We start from the raw sequence: 17,769 nt of genomic DNA on the forward strand, positions 1-17,769 counted from the left end.
ACTGTTTTCTCTATACAGACTGACCAATCAGCTCTTTGCTACGCTGAACTTTGATTGCCTCGTTTTGTGCCTCTGCTCTGCTTTATATTGTTTTTGGTTGCCTGACTCACTCAGTAGCCCTGATGCACCTTATTTGTAGTTTTACAGTGTTTTGTTTTGTTTTCCTTACATGATTCCCTTTTTGTTAATTGCACTGTAATTGATTGTAATATGTGTTTACCATCCCCATTGAGAGTTTGTATTTTTGTAAAATGTTCAATAAAAAAAAGAACTGTTTACGTCTTTCTGCCTTAATGTTTGTGTCTATTAAATGTGAATAATCACGTTTGGATATTAGAAGAAAAGACTTACATGGTTTGTTTTTTCTTGTATTTTATGGATACAGCAATCTTACAGCCAATCATTAAGTTAAATACAGTGTGAAAAAAAAAAAAGAACTTAGATTACATTTTATAAAGCATATTTTATTTCATTCGATTGTATTTTTAGACTGTGAAGAGCAAGTTTATCAAACTGTTAAAGTGACATACTTGTACATAGGCTAAAAAAAACCAACTTATTTTGAATTAATTACAAAATTATGACTTTAAACTTAAAGAAGAGCCATTAAGAAGACAGAGAGCCGCCTTATATCTCTAAATCAAGCCAAATATAGTGATAGAGCCGGATAGAGCTCACTGAATTAACTCCCTTTCCTTTCACTTTAAGCAACTCTGGAGGGCGGACCAATCATTGGTCAGCTGCTGCGACGTCACTTCCGGGTTTTAGATTTATAAATCATACGTGCACGCTATACAAAGCAGTCGTAACCAGTCCAGTGTTTTGTAGATCTGTCATTACAGGCCATGTTTTCATGTGACTCTCCTCTACAGTAGAGAAACACAGAAACACAGCGTATTTGTTGTCTCGCCGGCTGTGATGAGACACCAACCCGAGACTTTTATGATATTTAACACACAATAACATCTGACCGAGCTGCTGGGAACAGGTGTCACCGGTTTAGAAGACTTTCCAAGGTGAGTTATGTAAAATCAAATGATCGATTATAGTTGTTAAACAGTCATACTGTTGTTATAGCTGGCTAAGATACAGATAGCTGAAGATTTAACATGTTAGACCTACAGATATAAAGACATTTCTTAACATATGAAGTTGTTGATTGACTTTAGCATTATAAGTGTGTTGGAAACAGACAGGAGCAGGATGTGTGGATGTATCTAAGAGCTCAAATTATGAAAAACAATAAGAAAAAACTTTAATAATGTCAACTCAGTATAGTATGGGTCTCATAACCTTATAGAACTAGACTAGAAATACAGAAGTAGGCAATTAAATCATAAATACTGCATTAGTTATTGAAGAAAGGAGAAGTGATCATGGCTATTTCTGATGATTCTCTCACATGGAATGAGGAATCAAAAGGCAGTGGTACATAATTGTATGCTTTGTCATGAATACAAACTGGGATAACAACATACAGGTGTTGCATAATGTAAACATCTGAATGCATTTCTCTGAGAACAGAATCATTTATTTATTAGTTTATTAGTTTATTTGACAGGGGCCATGCAAAAGAAAAACTGTCAAGCCAGAGTTAACTCTAAGCTAATTTTCATCTGTGGTCCCAGGGGAAGGAAGATGTAAAAGAATGTACAATACAAATGATAAAAAAACATACCAGCATTTAAAACAATACATAGGCTACTCAACACAGTCCATCACTAATAATAACACGTTTAAAATTACATTTCATTGTCTCTAATTTGATGCATTCAGATGATCACATAATTGTTTTTCCTTGAGCCATAATTTCAGTTTACTGTTGATAACACTGAGGCTTGTACAGTCTCTAATGTGGGTAGGAATTGAGTTCCATTTTCCTGTTGCTCTGACTGAAAATGCAGACTGTCCAAATGCAGTCTTCCTACATTAAGCTGAACAGTCTCCTCTTGCTGATGCTCTGGTCTCCCTAAGATTGTACCTGCAGAGTAAGACACATTGTTTAAGTGGGGGTGGGATTTCTAATCAGGCACATTTTGTATAATTCAAGCAGAATTGGTCATGCAGATTCAAGATACTCAGATTTAAAATGGTTTTCTTTGTATTCTCTGGGGAAGGAAGCATCGAAGTTTTTCACTTTCACTTCATGACAGAACAATATATCTGAAAAAGTCTGTCTTGTGACATTTTTCTTTGATGTGTTCCATTTTTGTTTGCTTAAAATCAGTTTTAAAAGACTCTTAAATCTTAAGATTAATCTTGCAGCTGTGAAAAGTAAAGACTTTTCAATATTTATTTGGAAAAATAAACGCCTTTTGTCTTAATCGCAACTGTAATTTGGGTCAAATACTTAAAAATGATGGTTGTAACATATTTAAGCTCATAAAAGTTGAGACAAACACTCAGTTTCTTGTGATTGAATGAAAACAAAGTGTCCAACAAAGAGAGGGTTGATTCAGCGTGTTATTTCCTAGAAGGTCATTCATTGGACTTAAGGGTAACATAACCAGAAGTGCCCTACTTATGAAATGTACAGACAAACAATGGGATAAATGTTCATATATAGTATTTATATTCATGGAACAGATACTCTGAAGTGCTGATCTGTGTGATCTTAAAACCAATGACCGCTGATATAAAAGCAGTACATCCCTGAGTGATAGATGAGGCAAAATGCTAATAAAAACATGTTTTACAGACATCCGTAACCCCAGAGAGGAACTCCAAAAGGCAACTAAGAGTTTACTTAAGATAGTGTGAGGGTTATTGATGATTTACACCACACCGTCTCACTGATAAAGGAAGCTAGACAGACAGGTTAAGGCAAATACTGAAGATAATGAGACACACATTTAGTACACATTGATTTAGGCAGTCATTAGTTTATTTATTGATGTTTTTCTAGTGTTTTTCCTTCTCTTTCCTCTAACACTTGGTGTGAATTAGTCAAGAAATAGCTGCCTTGTTCATAAAATCTGTATTATTTAGTCAATAAATTGTTATTTTGATAATGAGTTGCTTATTTGAGGCAGTTATTAACCAAAATAATGAATATTTGCAGGGTTCTGCTTCTTAAAAATGGAGAATTTTCCTCTCTTTGTCTTTTTCTTTGAGCATAAATTTGACATCTCTGAGTGTCGGGAGTCTGATCTGACAAAAAGTTAAATTTAAGACGTCTCATTTAGTGTCAGAAAACATGGATCTATCACTTCCTTACAACAGTTGGTCGACCAAGTAAAATAGTGATAAGAAAGGATTTAAAATAAGACTTCATAAATATTTCACCAGAGAACATCAGTGCACTTTAAACACAGGGACTCCAGTGTGTGTGTGTGTGTGTGTGTGTGTGTGTGTGTGTGTGTGTGTGTGTGTGTGTGTGTGTGTGTGTGTGTGTGTGTGTGTGTGTGCGTGTGTGTGTGTGTGTGTGTGTGTGTGTGTGTGTGTGTGTGTTTGGCATGTGCTGACAAAACCCTTTTTTGTGCAGAGGTTTCAAAGCTGTGAGCATTGCTCTCAGTGATTGGTGCATGTTGGATCAAAGATTTGGGCAGCTGACACATTCCTTATAACTACTGAATTGTGAAACTTTGACTGGATGGATGAACATGTGACCGCTTTGGCCCAAAGTGTCCGCCTGAAGTCAAAACTGTGATAACACTTTAAATCTCATCTGTCAGGAGAAATTCACAAGACCCCCATCTTGCCCGTCTTGCTCTCGGTTTATAAACAGGTATATTTTAGAAGTAAGCTTGTGTCTGTCTACAGCATCACGTGTGTCACGCTTCTGCCCACCGAAGCTTATCAGTCGAGAGTTTGGGAAGTGAAACTATGACTCAGTGTTTAAACCCCGGCCTCAAAACTACCACTTCGATGAATAAATCCGCTCTAAGTGTGAGTGTCACATGCAAACCAAGGATTTGAGTAAGTGAAAAAAGGGGTCATGCCCACAGAGAAAGAACAGAACTAAGACAAAACGGAAACACAACAATACCAAAAATACAATAACAATTTAGGAATAACAAAGAACCCTTGTTTATCTTTTAATCACAATAAATATAGATTGTAAAAACATATACTACATTAAAAAATATATATAGATATCTACTTTTGTAGTCAGCACAAACAGGAAGACTTTTAAATGCATTCTATTACAGCTACAACCAAATATAATGTCTATTAAATATACTTTTAGTAAAATGTTATAAAATAGTAAAAAAATACACAGAAAATATAAACTTTCCAAAATCAAACGTGACAGCTACAGATCTATTGTTTCATTAAATCTTAAGTAGAAGAAAAAAAATATCAGGTTTTACTGTCTAAACTTAAAGCTCCTGTGAGAAACTTTAAGTTTGTTTTGATTTTGGCACTCCCCTGTGGACAAAGCAGTCTTTGCTTATTTTGTCCTGTACACGTGTGATAAGTGTTTCTTGACAAACTATCTCATCCTGCTTTCTTTTAACAGTCCAGTTTATCACTCATAAAGAACCCCTGTCCCGAAACGTGTGAAAAAAAAAGGCTGTATCAGCCGTGTTAATTATTCACTGGTCTGACACCTACCCCCCGCCAGTGGTTTCAAACACTAAAACGAACTATTTTGAAACAGCCACTCTTCTTATCAATGGTCTTGTTTTCTTTCTTTGGTCATAAGGAGGCATTATTATTATTTTCAGTGTGTTTAATAATCAGCTAAAAACTCCTCACTGGAGCTTTAAATCCTCACATTTCAGAGGCTGAGTTTTAAAAAGTTCCTCTAATGCAGTCAGAGCAGTGGGACCTGTAATTGTGCTGTCACAGTTTTTGTTATACCTGCTACATTTTAGCAGTACTTGTTGTGCTGTCTGCTCAAAGAATTTCAAACTACTCCATATTATTCTTTTTTTTTTTCAAGTTATATTTTTGGGGCGTTTTCCCCTTCAATTGACAGGACAGCAGAAGAGATACAGGAAATGTGGGGAGTAGAGAGTGGGGGAGGACATGCAGTAAATGGTCGAGGCTGGAATGAAACGTGCAACCTCTGTGAAGAGGACTATAGCCTATGCACATGGGGCGCACGCTTAGACCGCTAGGCCAATGGCGCCCCAATTCAAAATGTTTGTGTGTTTGTGTTGAGTTTAGTTTTTTAGAAGAATGCTGCAAGGTGTTGTGTCACTTCCTCTTAAATGTATTTGTCTGTCAGGTTTTTCTCACATCCTTTTTTCTGTGTGTTTTTGTAAAATCCCTGCATGTTTTTCTGATTTCTTCCTTTTGTGCATCCAGCAGGTTTTTATAAAACACCATGACCCAGTGACATCATTTGAACAACTTCATTTTAAACTTGTCGGAGTGCCATGGCGCCACCAAATGGCTACTCCATCAACTCGACCCCTCTGGACGAGAGCGAGGACGGTGAACCCCTCATCGAGAATGATCGGGGTGAGTTTACCTTTGCTGCAGGTGAAGGGATTTCAAACGAAGTGCTGGAATTTTTAAAACCTTGAACACAGATTTTTAATATACGCTTTGGTGGATATGAAAAAAACAAACTGATCAAGTAATTGTTTAGAACTGTTTTTACAGTTACACAGATTCAGAGGTGATGCCATTAAATGTCTGGTTTGGTCCAACCAGCTTTCCAAAAGCTGAAAGATTCCATTTAAAAGCTGTGCTGTTATCATTTTTATTGGTACGACAAATTAAAGAAGGAACATGTAACACTTCAAATCTAATTAAACTTTAAAATTAGAGTGTTTTCATAAAATATTATGATAGTTACAGATAATCTGTCTTATGATCATCTAATTGTAGCCGCTGTGTTTATAATTCAATCTGATAAAACCGTATCATATGTTCCGCATGCAGCAAATAAATATTCTTCTATGATATTGTTGGATATAAAGTGAAAGTGATGCACAACTTTAATGTATTGTATATTTCTGTAACAGCAGTAGATCTCCCTCAGGTTTGTCTCTGGTTACTCAGCACATTTGTTATGATTGTGGGTTACCTAATTGTAGGCTGTATACACATCAGCACCTCTCTGGTTGCAGATTGCGTATTATGCAAGATCTCGATGAGGTAATTGACCATCATATGGCTGCTGTTAAGTTGATGGTGCAGCGACATCACATGCTGCTGGAATAAAAACAGGAGAGGCAGCACAGTTTGGAAAGAGTTCACCCTGAGATGATTCTTCAGCTGCACACAGACTAAAAAAAGAGAAGAGGAATAAAGTCTACAAACATGAAGTGACCTGTGTAAACACGTGTTCTCTGTGTTCTCTGTGTTCTCAGTTCCCTCTGCGTGCTGCTCGGCTCGCCTTAACCTGGCGTTCCTCATGTTCTTGGGGTTCTCTGTGGTCTACGGCCTCCGGGTCAACCTCAGTGTTGCAATGGTGGCCATGGTGAACATCACCGACCCCACACCAGCCCCGAACAGCTCTGTATTCCACGCCTGTCCTCTGCCAGCGGGGATGGAAAACTCCAGCGACACTTTCCCACAACAAGACGGGGTAACCAGACATTTCAGCATTTATGACGCTGTTAACACAACATGATGAGCATGCAACTAATCCACAATTGAAAAACTCCTCAGCACTGTCTGTAACACACGTAGCAGAGCATCAATGCTGCACAGATTCTTCTTGCACTAGAATTTGAATCTGAAAAACTCTCTCAGTAATGTAAACCATTGAAGAAAACACCCCTCAATAGAGAATATAGGTCCAAATATTAGCTCTATCCACCAGCATATCTGTGATCGCTGAATCACATACTGGTCCAGCTCTCTAGGCTGTGCATGTGTACCAGCTTTCTCCCCATGTTCTGCATCCCTTCACCACCATCTCCCTCCTCCTCCTCTGTCCCTCTGCCACAGATCCCTCAGTACCCGTGGGACTCAGAGACTCAGGGTTGGCTGCTTGGAGCTTTCTTCTTCGGCTACCTGTGCACTCAGATCCCAGGCGGCTACCTGTCCGGTCACTACGGGGGTAGCATCTTCATGGGTTTGGGCGTGCTGGGCACTGCCGCCCTCACCCTGCTCACTCCTCTGGCTGCACAGATGGGAATCTACTGGCTGTTTGCACTAAGAGCGCTGGAAGGCTTTGGAGAGGTAGGTTGAGCACTTAATCAGTTATTAATTAGAAATGTTTGTTGTGAGGTCTTTCTTCAAATCACCCAAAAAATTACATATCCCAGATATTTTCCACTAACCCCAGAGATTAGAGATCAAAAACAGGATTTGAGATACTTTGCAGGGAAACTTTGTGTTTCTTCAGAACAGGTTTTGTAGTTCAGACCACACAGAAGACCACAACTTCCTGTTTTATAAATTCTCACAACTATTAAATAAAATAATCCAAACATTCTTATTTTGTAATGATCTTATGTTTAAAAATCTGTTTGACCTTTTCCTAACCTCAGTATTTTAATTTTTTTTAGGGTTTTAAACAGTAAATTTGATCATTTCGCAGATTAATCTAATAAGAAAGAATCGGCTGCTTTTCCATCAGAGCTGCAACTAACTTTTCATTATTGTTTGATCAGAGTCTATTTAGTCTATCACATTATGATTAATGACTTCATGAGGTACTATCCAAAACATCCTGATTAATCATTTTCCAGTCCATCCTACTCCCTGTCTGTCTTACTGCCTGCTTCAACTCTTTCTTTTTGCCCTCCAGGGTGTGACGTTCCCGGCCATGATGGCGATGTGGGCTCGCTGGGCTCCCCCTATGGAGCGCTCTCGCCTGATGACTCTGTCAGGATCTGGGGCAAACTTCGGGGCCTTCGTGTCTCTGCCGCTCACTGGCTACATCTGCCAAACTCTGGGCTGGCCCGCTGTCTTCTACCTCTGTGGTGAGGGAGAGAGAAACACACACACACACATGAAAACAACCACATGCGGATTTATGACAGTTCATGAATAGGTCTCTCACAGGAGAGATCAGGGGTTGTAAATCTCACAGGCATGTGCAGGAAGTGTTTAACATTACACCCCTTTAAAATGATAATCTCTTAGATTTATTTTTACTTTGTTCACTCACCTAAGAAAAATACTCAGGCAGGGCACAGTGAGTGATGCATTATCAATCACTCGGCAGCAGTGAGTCAGCCGGAGAGGGAAAACAGAGCTAACCAAACAGAAGAGCTTTTAAGCTCACATGTGGTTATAGTGGCTTCTGTTTTTCATCTCCACTGTTAGCTGTCTCCTCTTTGTGGGTCCAAACAATCAAGGCTGGTGTGACTTTAAGTTGATTAATGTCATTCAGGTGACATTACCTGTGCATTTTTATTTTTTAAAGTTATTTTTTTAGCTTTTTTGCCTTAATTGATAGGACAGCTGAAGAGAGACAGGAAATGTGGGGAGTAGAGAGTGGGGTAAGACATGCAGTAAATGGTCGACCTCTGCAATGAGGACTATAGCCTCTATATGTGGGGTGCTTAGACCGCTAGCACCCCAGACACCTGTGTTCACATGGACCACTTATAATCAGAATAATATCGTGGTCAGAATAAAGCCTTTTGGGGGGCGGTGCATTTTTGCCTTTATTTGATAGGATAGCTAAAGAGAGACAGAAAAAGCAGGGAGCAGAGAGTGGGGGAAGACATGCAGCAAACGGTTGCGGGTGGGAGTCGAACCGGCGAACTCTGCAGCGAGTACTGTAGCCTCTGTATATGGGGCGCTTTGACCGCTAGGCAAACGACAGGTTTGGTTTATGCCGTTTCATGTTCACATTGTCAGCCATGTAAACACTTGATCCAACATCTTTCTTGTTGGAGTAAAACTCTTCCTACTCAGGGTTCCCACGCGTCCTGGAAAAACTGGAAAACCTGAACAGTTGACCAGTTTTCCAGTACTGGAAAACACCTGGAAAATGGGAGAAAATGTCCTGGAAAATCACAGATTGTCCTGGAAAATTATTCCAACATGACTGTGCGATCTAACAAGGTTAAAAAAACACATCCCCATTCAACATTTGTGGCCATTTTTGTCATTCAGATCTATTTAGGTCATTAAAGCACTGATCCTCTGATCATTATTATTATTCAATTATTTCAGTAAGGCAGCTTCCTGATTCCTTTGCAGGCTCTTTTGTTTTATACTTAGCTAATTTTATATTATTTGAGAAAAGAGAAAGCTGAGATGTTGCCCATCATTGTTGCTTGGTTGCACTAATAAAGTGAAGTGCTGTACATCTGTGGTTGCATTATTCTATTATCAATTTGCCATAATTTTTAAGCATGTAAGAGATGATTTCATCGATAGCCATAGACTGCATGTCTTCAATGTAGACTTCCACTGAGAGGAACATATTAGACTATTTAGGAACAAAATTAGGAACTAAATTTGGACTGTCATACCAGCTTGATCATCACTGAAAATGTCCTTAAAATGTCCTGGAAAATGATCTCTGGAAAAGAGTGGGAACCCTGCCTACTTCAGTTCAAACAGGTTCAGGGTCGAAGACAAACTGTTCATGTAACTTTTTATGCAAGCTAAGATTCGCTTTCTTACTTTTGTGAGATGTTTGTTGTGCATTATTCTTTGTATCAAATGGTTCGATTATGATCTGCCGTTGTGACTTTGAAACTTCAGGGCACAAACTCCCTGTCTGACATAAATCATTAAAATACATGAAGATAGATGTGATTGAGTGGTAGTTGTTGCTGTGTTAGCTAAAACAGAATCAGCTACAGTCATTTGTTGAGTACAAAGCCAAAGCAACTCTTTTTTTGTTGGTTACTGACATTGCTATTTTTACTCAGGCTTTTTCTATAAAACACTATTTGTCCTTGAGTTCTCACAGTGATAAGTTCCTCACTTCAAAACAATGAGCATGTGCGCAAAACATTACATAATACACTTGGATCAGTTGTGTTTTGTAAACACTGTTCCTTTAATCATTCACTGCCCTGTTCAATAAAAGGTTTTCTCTCCCTCTCTGTGTCTCTGTCAGGTGGTGCTGGGTGTCTCTGGGCCGTCTTTTGGTTTATATTTGTGTCAGATGATCCTCGCACGCATCGCCGAATCAGCGAAGAGGAGAAAGATTACATCATAAGTTCCATTGGATCTCAGGTGAGCATACAATATTATCCAACTTTTACATACGTCCATATGAATATGTTTTTATGATTCTGTGTAAGTGTTGAGTATTTATTCTAAAGATCGTATCATTAACGTGAACTTGAATCCTCAGGGTACAGGTCATGGCTGGTCCGTGCCCCTGCTGCCCATGCTGCTGTCAGTACCCTTGTGGGCCATCATCGTCACCCAGATGTGTGCAAACTGGTCCTACTACACGCTGCTCACCTCCCTGCCCACCTACATGAACAACATCCTGCACTTTGACCTCAAATCGGTGAGAGCTGGAATCACTTCTTCTGTTTTATGTCAGAAGTTATGATATCAAATCCAGTGTACTCGTAATAAGAGATGATTTTCATTCAGCTTTTTTAGTTTAAGAGTTCTGATATTCTACATGCTGGCCAGCTGTGTCACAGTCAACCTATCAGCTATCAGATATTAGTGAAATCTGTACTTCCTACTATCACAAGTCAAAATGTCTGCCTTAGATCTTCGGAGCTGTGGTTTGGCATTTTTTCACTTTTGGATGAGGCCATGAAGGTTGTAATTCTATGTGTCCAGCCTTTATGCTAAGCTAAGCTGCTGGTGATGGCTTCATGTTTACCTTGCATCATACATGGGAATAAAGTAAATCTTGTCACTTGATTATCTGCAAGAAAGACGACATCCAAACCCTCTCTTGTAACTCAGTCATGGTGTCACTGGTGATTTCAGGTGTCTGTCCACTCACTTAAAGAGTGCTGTTATCATTTATCCTTCATGATTACACCTCTTCCTCCTCCTTCTGTCTCTCCGTCCAGAACGGTTTCCTGTCCGCTCTGCCGTACCTCGGGGCCTGGTTGGCCTCCACGCTGTCGGGCGTCGTCGCCGACAGCCTGATCGAGAAAAAGGTCTTCAGCGTCACCAACGTACGCAAGATCTTCACCATCACAGGTCAGGAAGTGTTCCCCCTCTCAGATCCTCCTTGTGTGCGTCACATGAACCTGCGTATGAGCTCTTGTGAACACCTTATCATGCATACTAGTGATAGCTTCAGCATCTGGTGGGCTGGAATAGGACTTGTTGTTTGTAGTGCATTCACCTACAGTTGTCGTGTGGTGAACAGGTCCCTTAAAAAGTCCATCAGACGACTGCAGCTCATACAGAATGCTGCTGCTCGAGTCCTAACAAGGACCAAGAAAGTAGACCACATCACTCCAGTTCTTAGATCTCTACACTGGCTTCCTGTCTGTCAGAGAATAGACTTTAAAATGCTGCTGATGGTTTATAAAGCACTGAATGGTTTAGGCCCAAAATACATTGCCGATCTGCTACTATTTTATGAACCACCTCGACCTCTGGGGTCATCAGGTACTGGTCTGCTTTCAGTCCCAAGAGTCAGAACGAAACATGGTGAAGCAGCGTTTAGTCATTATGCACCACATATCTGGAACAAACTCCCCGAAAGCTGCAGGTCTGCTCCAACTCTCACCTCTTTTAAATCAAAGACTAAGACTTTTTTATTTTCCACTGTCTTCCTATCTTATTATTTTAACTCGCTTTAAATGCACATTTAGTTTTTAATTTTTAATATATTTCTAATTTTCCTTTTCTTTTCTGTTTTATTATATTTGTCATTTTAATTGTGTTCTTTTATGCCTGTCTGAATGTTTCCAATGCTTTTAATGTTTTAATGTAAAGCACATTGAGTTGCCCTCGTGTATGAAATGTGCTATACAATCAAAGCTGCCCTGCCTTGCCTCTTTCAGGGATACTAAGGGCAGTGCTGGTCACAAAATGTGAAAATCCTAAAGCTAAAAAAAACCCTGGTTTATCATGACTTTTAACTTTTTTATTTCACTTTCTTTTAATGTGAAATTTGTGAGAGTGCAAAGGCAAAACAATGAAAACATGCAAACATTATTTTTTGCGTGTTTCACAGTTTTTATCAGAAGAATAACAGGTTTGAATTATCTCTAAAGAAGGTGATTGGATCAGATATTATTGGTGAGGTCTTTCTGGGAAACTTTTTAGGGTTAAATTCTGCTAAACAGTCACCAACAAGTCAATGTTTTGTGACAGCATGTTGTTGAAAGATTTCTGTGGGCTGGTATAAAGATTGATAAACGTCAGAGTTAATACACTGATGTAACATAACATTACTTTAACATAACATTATACTGAACACAGTGTCTTTCATGTCTCTGGTTACACTGGAGTGCTCCTCTCATCTAGTGTAGATGTTCTCTGCTCAGGACATACACCCACATGAAGTATAAAACTAATCAGGTGTTACATGTTTTACTCACCGTTAAAACTTCATATTAAAATACACCAGAGAAACTATAACACCCGCTGTATTTCTCAAAGTGTACAGATATTTGAACATCCACCACTTCTTCTGTGCAGGTCTTTTGCCGGGTGCAGCCTTCCTCCTGGCGGTGGCTTACTCCGGCTGCAGCCACATCCTCACCGTCACCTTCCTCACACTCTCCACAACCATCGGGGGAACCAGCGCCTGCGGAGTCTTCATCAACCAGATAGATATCGCTCCTCGGTGGGTGTTAACAGCAGATGCAGTTTCTCTTATCACAAAGTCAGACAGTTATAAAGATAAGGTCTTCCTTTTCAATTAATAAATCAGTTTATTTGTCACCATTGGAACAGTTTGTTTGACAGTAGTTGGATGCATTTAGACATTTCAGTTGCCAAGAACTCAACCAGAGATCCAGCAATTTGTCACAGATAATAATAGTTTCATGTCACATCATATCATATTTGGTCCTTTTACAATGGTATCATACTATTTCATACCGTCTCTTAGCATATTGTACATATCATGCCATATCATATTGTCCCGTATAGAACAGTATGGTAAGGTAATGTATGTATTGTATTGTACATTATGGTATCAAATTGTATTGTATCGTACCGTACTGTATCGTATCGTACCATATCCCATCGTATAGTATCTTCTCACAACATAACATAATGTATCAAACTTATATATATATTTTTTTATATACTTTATTTTTGTAAAGAAATAGTTAGACAACACAGCTCAGTGAAACAGAAACAGTAGGTCATCTATACATCCTTGTTATAATAGTGGAAATACAGTCAGGTCATGCAGTAATGGCTTATTAATCCTTCAATGTTACGTACACAGTCCATTTTTCCCAGTAATGCAAACATTTTTCTGTTCTAAGGTTTAGTGAGTAAGTCATTATTTCCATATTTTCAATACTAGACACAATTTCTATCCACTCAGTTTCTGTTGGTGGATTGGGTTGCAACCACTTTCGTGTCACGGCCTTTTTGCTGGCTGCTAATAAAATCTTTAGCAAGTATTTATCCTTAACTGAGAGGTGGGCTGCAATGTTACCCAGATAAATTGTTGAGAATGAGCAGTCAATCCCTGCTCCAAAAATGTTTTGTAATGCCTTAATTACTCCCCCCCAATATGACTTGATTTTTGGGCAATTCCAAAATATAATAATAATAATAATAATACATTTTATTTAGAAGCGCCTTTCAGAGCACTCAAGGTCGCTTTACAGACAGATAAAAAACACAATAAATAAAAGATATAAGATAAGATAAGATAATCCTTTATTCATCGCACAACGGGGAAATTCATGGAGTTACAGCAGCAAACAAGAAGGTGTACAGTACAAGAATTTAACAAGAATATATATAGAAAAGAAATGTTCATCAAAGACGATAGCTTGGCCATAATTCTCCTGTCAGCCACCACCTCCACAGGGTCCAGCACTGGGCTGGCCTTCTTCCCCAGTGTGTTCAGTCTTGCTCTCCTGTATCCTGTCCGCCCACAGCAGATGAAATCCTTCCAATGTGGCGTTCGTGTCTGGTGTTAGCTCTGTTAGCATGATGCTACTCTGCCAGTATTCCCTCTGGTGCTGGGTTAGCTCGTCCACCTTATCGTAGATAGATCTTACATTCCCCATAATGGTGGGTGGAAGGACAGGTCGATGTCGTCTTTTTTAGCTTGCACCTCAGTACCAGCACGTCGTCCTTGCCTCCTTCTCCTCAGCTTGCAGGGAAATATATATAAATATATAATATATAAATATATATAATATAATATAAATATGAAAATGGTCTGCCAGCTGTCATACCGTAACTTATAGTATAGTATAGTGTATTAAAGTATCGTTTCCTATCATATCGTATCGTATCTTATCGTAACTTAACGCAACGTAACGTATCATATTGTATCATAATGTAACGTTATTATATTAATTTGTCAAAGATATCAAAAACCAACAGAAGATTGTGACATAATCAAACATGACACCATCAAATGCTTCACATTATTTTTGTGGTTCAGTCAAAATAATAAACTGATCATCAGTAAAACTAAATTCATTCTGATAAAAATTCATGAATCACTCAGAGAGAAGAAATGTGATGTGATGATGTAGATGAAGGGTCCTGCAAAATCCTTCAGCAGTGTCATGATAACTTTGCTGCACAGTGACTTTTTATGTTATGAAATAGAACATTTAAGGGTGATAACTTTCAGGTACTTTCTCTGTCAGTATCTTTGTATTGTGTATACATACTGAAGAATATGATTTTCTCCTCCCTGCTGCAGGTATGCAGGATTCCTCCTGGGGATCACAAACACATTCGGGACCATTCCAGGAGTCTTAGCACCCATTGCTACAGGATACTTCACAGAGGATGTGAGTCTCTATGATTTCATGTTGTTTTCATGAGACACTTCAGGGATTAAAAAACAGCAAACAGTCCCTTTTATCAATTAAATGAGCTTTCCTCACAACTTATCGCAGTTTTTCCCTTCCCAAGACTCCTTTTAACTTTGTATCAAGGCTATAGCAACAAACAGTCCATAGTTAGAAACACATGTACTGTTTTTAAAGCACCACTGTTGTAACAATTGTCTTGTCTTCTGTGATTTTCAGCACACCCTGGCAGGCTGGAGGAAGGTGTTCTGGGTGGCAGCTGGGGTCAACGTTGCTGGTGCCATCATCTACACCTTATTCGGCAGTGGGAAGACTCAGCCGTGGGCCGTCGCAGAGGAGGAGGTAGCGGAAGCAGAGAAAAACAGGAGCACATCCATCATCACGTAAAACAGAAATTCCACAAACATAAACTAAAAATGCTGATGAGACGCGGATTAGAAAGACATTTAAGAGACTCAGAGGTCCTCAACTTGAAATATGAGACATAAGAATAATGCAGTTTTTACTCCTTATGAACATGACATGGGAAATTTGCAACGTTAATGTTGTCATTGGACCAGGACAGTTGAATTATGTGTTATTGAAGACATTATTTTTACAGCATTTGCAGAGTTTTTATGCCTTTGTCTCTGCCGTTTAGTAAAGCTTTAACTTTTCTTGCTCCTGTAGGAAGCATTTGAACATGTTTTCACATGCATTCAAGGAAAGAAAACAGAGACTAAAAAGCTGTCTTGTTCATCAAAATCACATTAAGGCACATTTTTAAGAGCAGGTTTGAAAAAGAGGACAGGGGATCCATGGTATAACTACATCAAAGAATAGATTTAACAATTTTATTCATGGAAAAAATCAACATCTGCTGGATATTCACTGCCTTCTCAATCGGAGTTTTCTAACTTTTACTCGTGTTGTTTACTGTTCCTAAATATGGAACATGAAACCAAGTTGAAGCTATATCTCTAGTAGTAATTACATTCTAACCTCTGACATTTGCATTATAAACATACGTGGACTATGCAGCATCTCAGGTGAAACCAAAACAAATAATTTTTTATTGTTTTTTACAATGTGAAGGATTTTAGTGACTATTAATGGGATGGGACTGATCTTTTTATGGACAAACTGCAAACTTTACATCTGTATCTGTTTTTTATCTGCTTCCTGACTGTTCCGTAGGACCAAAAGAAGCACTTTTTACATTCAGAAGTACACAAAAACCAGCTGTATGATCAATAATGGTGCACATATCTCATCAATCTCTGTAAGCTATGCTCTTTTTTTTTTCCGGTTTTGTCCAGAAAACCAAAGCACCTTCAACTTCCAGGATTTTAATACTTTTTTTGTAAAAGCGGCATGAACTATGATAGACTTTTTGTAATACGTTCCTAAATATGTGGATTTGCTGTGTTTTCATTGTTTCACTGTCTCAGAAGGATGCTGGCTTTGCATTCTTTTCCTTTTTATAGAAAATCTGACATTTTATGACACATTCTCTTCAACTCATGTCAAAGTGCACTGTGATTGTAAACTTATGAAGTTTTTGAACGCAGTCAATAATTTATTTACCTTCCCAGTGCTTTGAGAATGTCTGATGTGGAACAATGGTGTAAAATATGTTTGTGTTTTACTTTGTATTTTATTGTAAAGAAAATCAATTTGTTTTACTGTAAAAAATAAAATAAAATAAAAATCTATTTCAACTAAGTGGAGCCATTTGCCTTTTTTCCCCCCACGTTTTATGTGTGCTCATATTTATCCATCACACTATAGTGGTGTTTCAGATTGTTTCAAACATACAGTCAGCTGCAATGTAACCATACAATCTCACACACATCTCAAAAACCTGATTTTGAAATTATGTTGACATTTTTCTGAAGTGGATTATTTTTTAGAGGTGGTGTTTTCACTTTCGCTGCTGCCCAAGCTGCTTTGTGTTTCATATTGTTATGCTAGTGTTACAGATTCTAGTGTGTGTATGACTAAAAATTTGCAAAATTGAAATGAAGATCAACTGTGCCATCATCCAAACAACCTGAGCATAACACAAGATACCCCAAAAACATCACATATTAGTCTTATTGTCTACAACTACTGAACTGCATCTATAAATCAAATGTCCTAACACTAGTCTAACAACAGTCTTAGATTTCTGGACCTTAAAAAGCCAAATCTAGTTAAATTCCATTTTGAATGACCAGAATCTTCTGTGATTGCAAAGTGTAAACTAAACCCTGGGCTGTAAAATCCCTAAAAATCAGAGAAAATACCAAGGACAGATCTTTAGTATCATTACCACAACACTGAACAGAATTTCCTCTAGAAATCCCCTGAGTAATACAGAGCAACATAGTGATCTTTGAAGTTTCCCTTAACTGCTTGTGAAGCACATCAATTTATTTATTTTTAGACCGGATTAAAATCCCCCTGCATCAAATGGCAAGGCCCTTTGGCTGCTTTTGGTACTAAATTTGTCTTTTCAGCCACTAGATGGTGTCAGGAACAAAAGACACCAATGACTTGCCCTAAACACAATTATCTTTAAACATTTGTTATAATATCTCTTTTAATATTAACCCTGCTTTATCAATTATAAATGTTTTATAATAAAATTGTTAGTTTGCCACTTACATAAATGGCTTTTAAATTTTTAAGAGAGTTATTATTAAAAAAGCATCATTTAAATGACACTTGTTGCTTCCTGAGATTGTCAGTCGAATAACCTTGTTGGAAAGTTTGTCCTGTTTCTGTAAGTACATTTGTACTTATAAAATATATATATAAATATATTTTTTATTTTTCAAAGAGCAGGTAGAAATCACAATGTAGTTTCATACATTTTTTTTTTTTTTAATTCTAAACATACATGAACAAGAACATCCCTCCCTCCGCCTCTCCTTCCTGCAAACCTGTTGTACAGTGAGACATACAAGTAGGAACATACATATATATATACATAATAACCACAGTGACAGCAACTACAGAAAAAAACAACAACAAT

The 17,769-nt window shown here is 38.2% G+C and overlaps 2 protein-coding genes across 3 annotated transcripts in view; both read left to right on the forward strand.

Moving 5' to 3' along the window:
• Positions 1-820: 820 nt before the first annotated feature.
• On the forward strand, positions 821-16,475 carry si:ch1073-513e17.1 (sialin). Of its 2 annotated transcripts, none has more exons than XM_034704128.1 (11): positions 821-1,016; positions 5,257-5,412; positions 6,270-6,487; positions 6,853-7,086; positions 7,658-7,832; positions 9,935-10,053; positions 10,175-10,336; positions 10,863-10,995; positions 12,451-12,598; positions 14,660-14,750; positions 14,991-16,475. In XM_034704128.1, exons 2-11 carry the CDS (start codon positions 5,328-5,330, stop codon positions 15,156-15,158), a joined length of 1,533 nt encoding a protein of 510 aa, XP_034560019.1. In that variant the 5' UTR covers positions 821-1,016; positions 5,257-5,327; the 3' UTR covers positions 15,159-16,475. The 2 variants fall into 2 exon arrangements, with proteins under 2 accessions (XP_034560019.1, XP_034560020.1); XM_034704129.1 differs by having other exon boundaries at positions 5,260-5,412.
• A 1,009-nt stretch (positions 16,476-17,484) lies between these two features.
• LOC117828493 (elongation factor 1-alpha) overlaps positions 17,485-17,769 on the forward strand; it is a 28,342-nt gene continuing 28,057 nt past the window's right edge. The window contains exon 1 of the mRNA XM_034705667.1: positions 17,485-17,517. The gene's annotated coding sequence lies outside the window, so the exon portion shown is untranslated. The remainder of the gene's footprint in view (positions 17,518-17,769) is intronic.

The sequence above is a fragment of the Notolabrus celidotus genome, chromosome 16 (genome assembly GCF_009762535.1).
Source record: "Notolabrus celidotus isolate fNotCel1 chromosome 16, fNotCel1.pri, whole genome shotgun sequence".
NCBI lineage: Eukaryota > Metazoa > Chordata > Actinopteri > Labriformes > Labridae > Notolabrus > Notolabrus celidotus.

What these genes read in the sequence shown, in the direction of transcription:
- si:ch1073-513e17.1 (XM_034704128.1), top strand. Translation starts at nt 5,328, where the DNA reads ATGGCGCCACCAAATGGCTACTCCATCAACTCGACCCCTCTGGACGAG. An exon ending in CTTTCCCACAACAAGACGGG is followed by an intron (nt 6,488 to 6,852) that starts GTAACCAGACAT and finishes CCTCTGCCACAG; the next exon opens with ATCCCTCAGTACCCGTGGGA. An exon ending in CGCTGGAAGGCTTTGGAGAG is followed by an intron (nt 7,087 to 7,657) that starts GTAGGTTGAGCA and finishes TTTGCCCTCCAG; the next exon opens with GGTGTGACGTTCCCGGCCAT.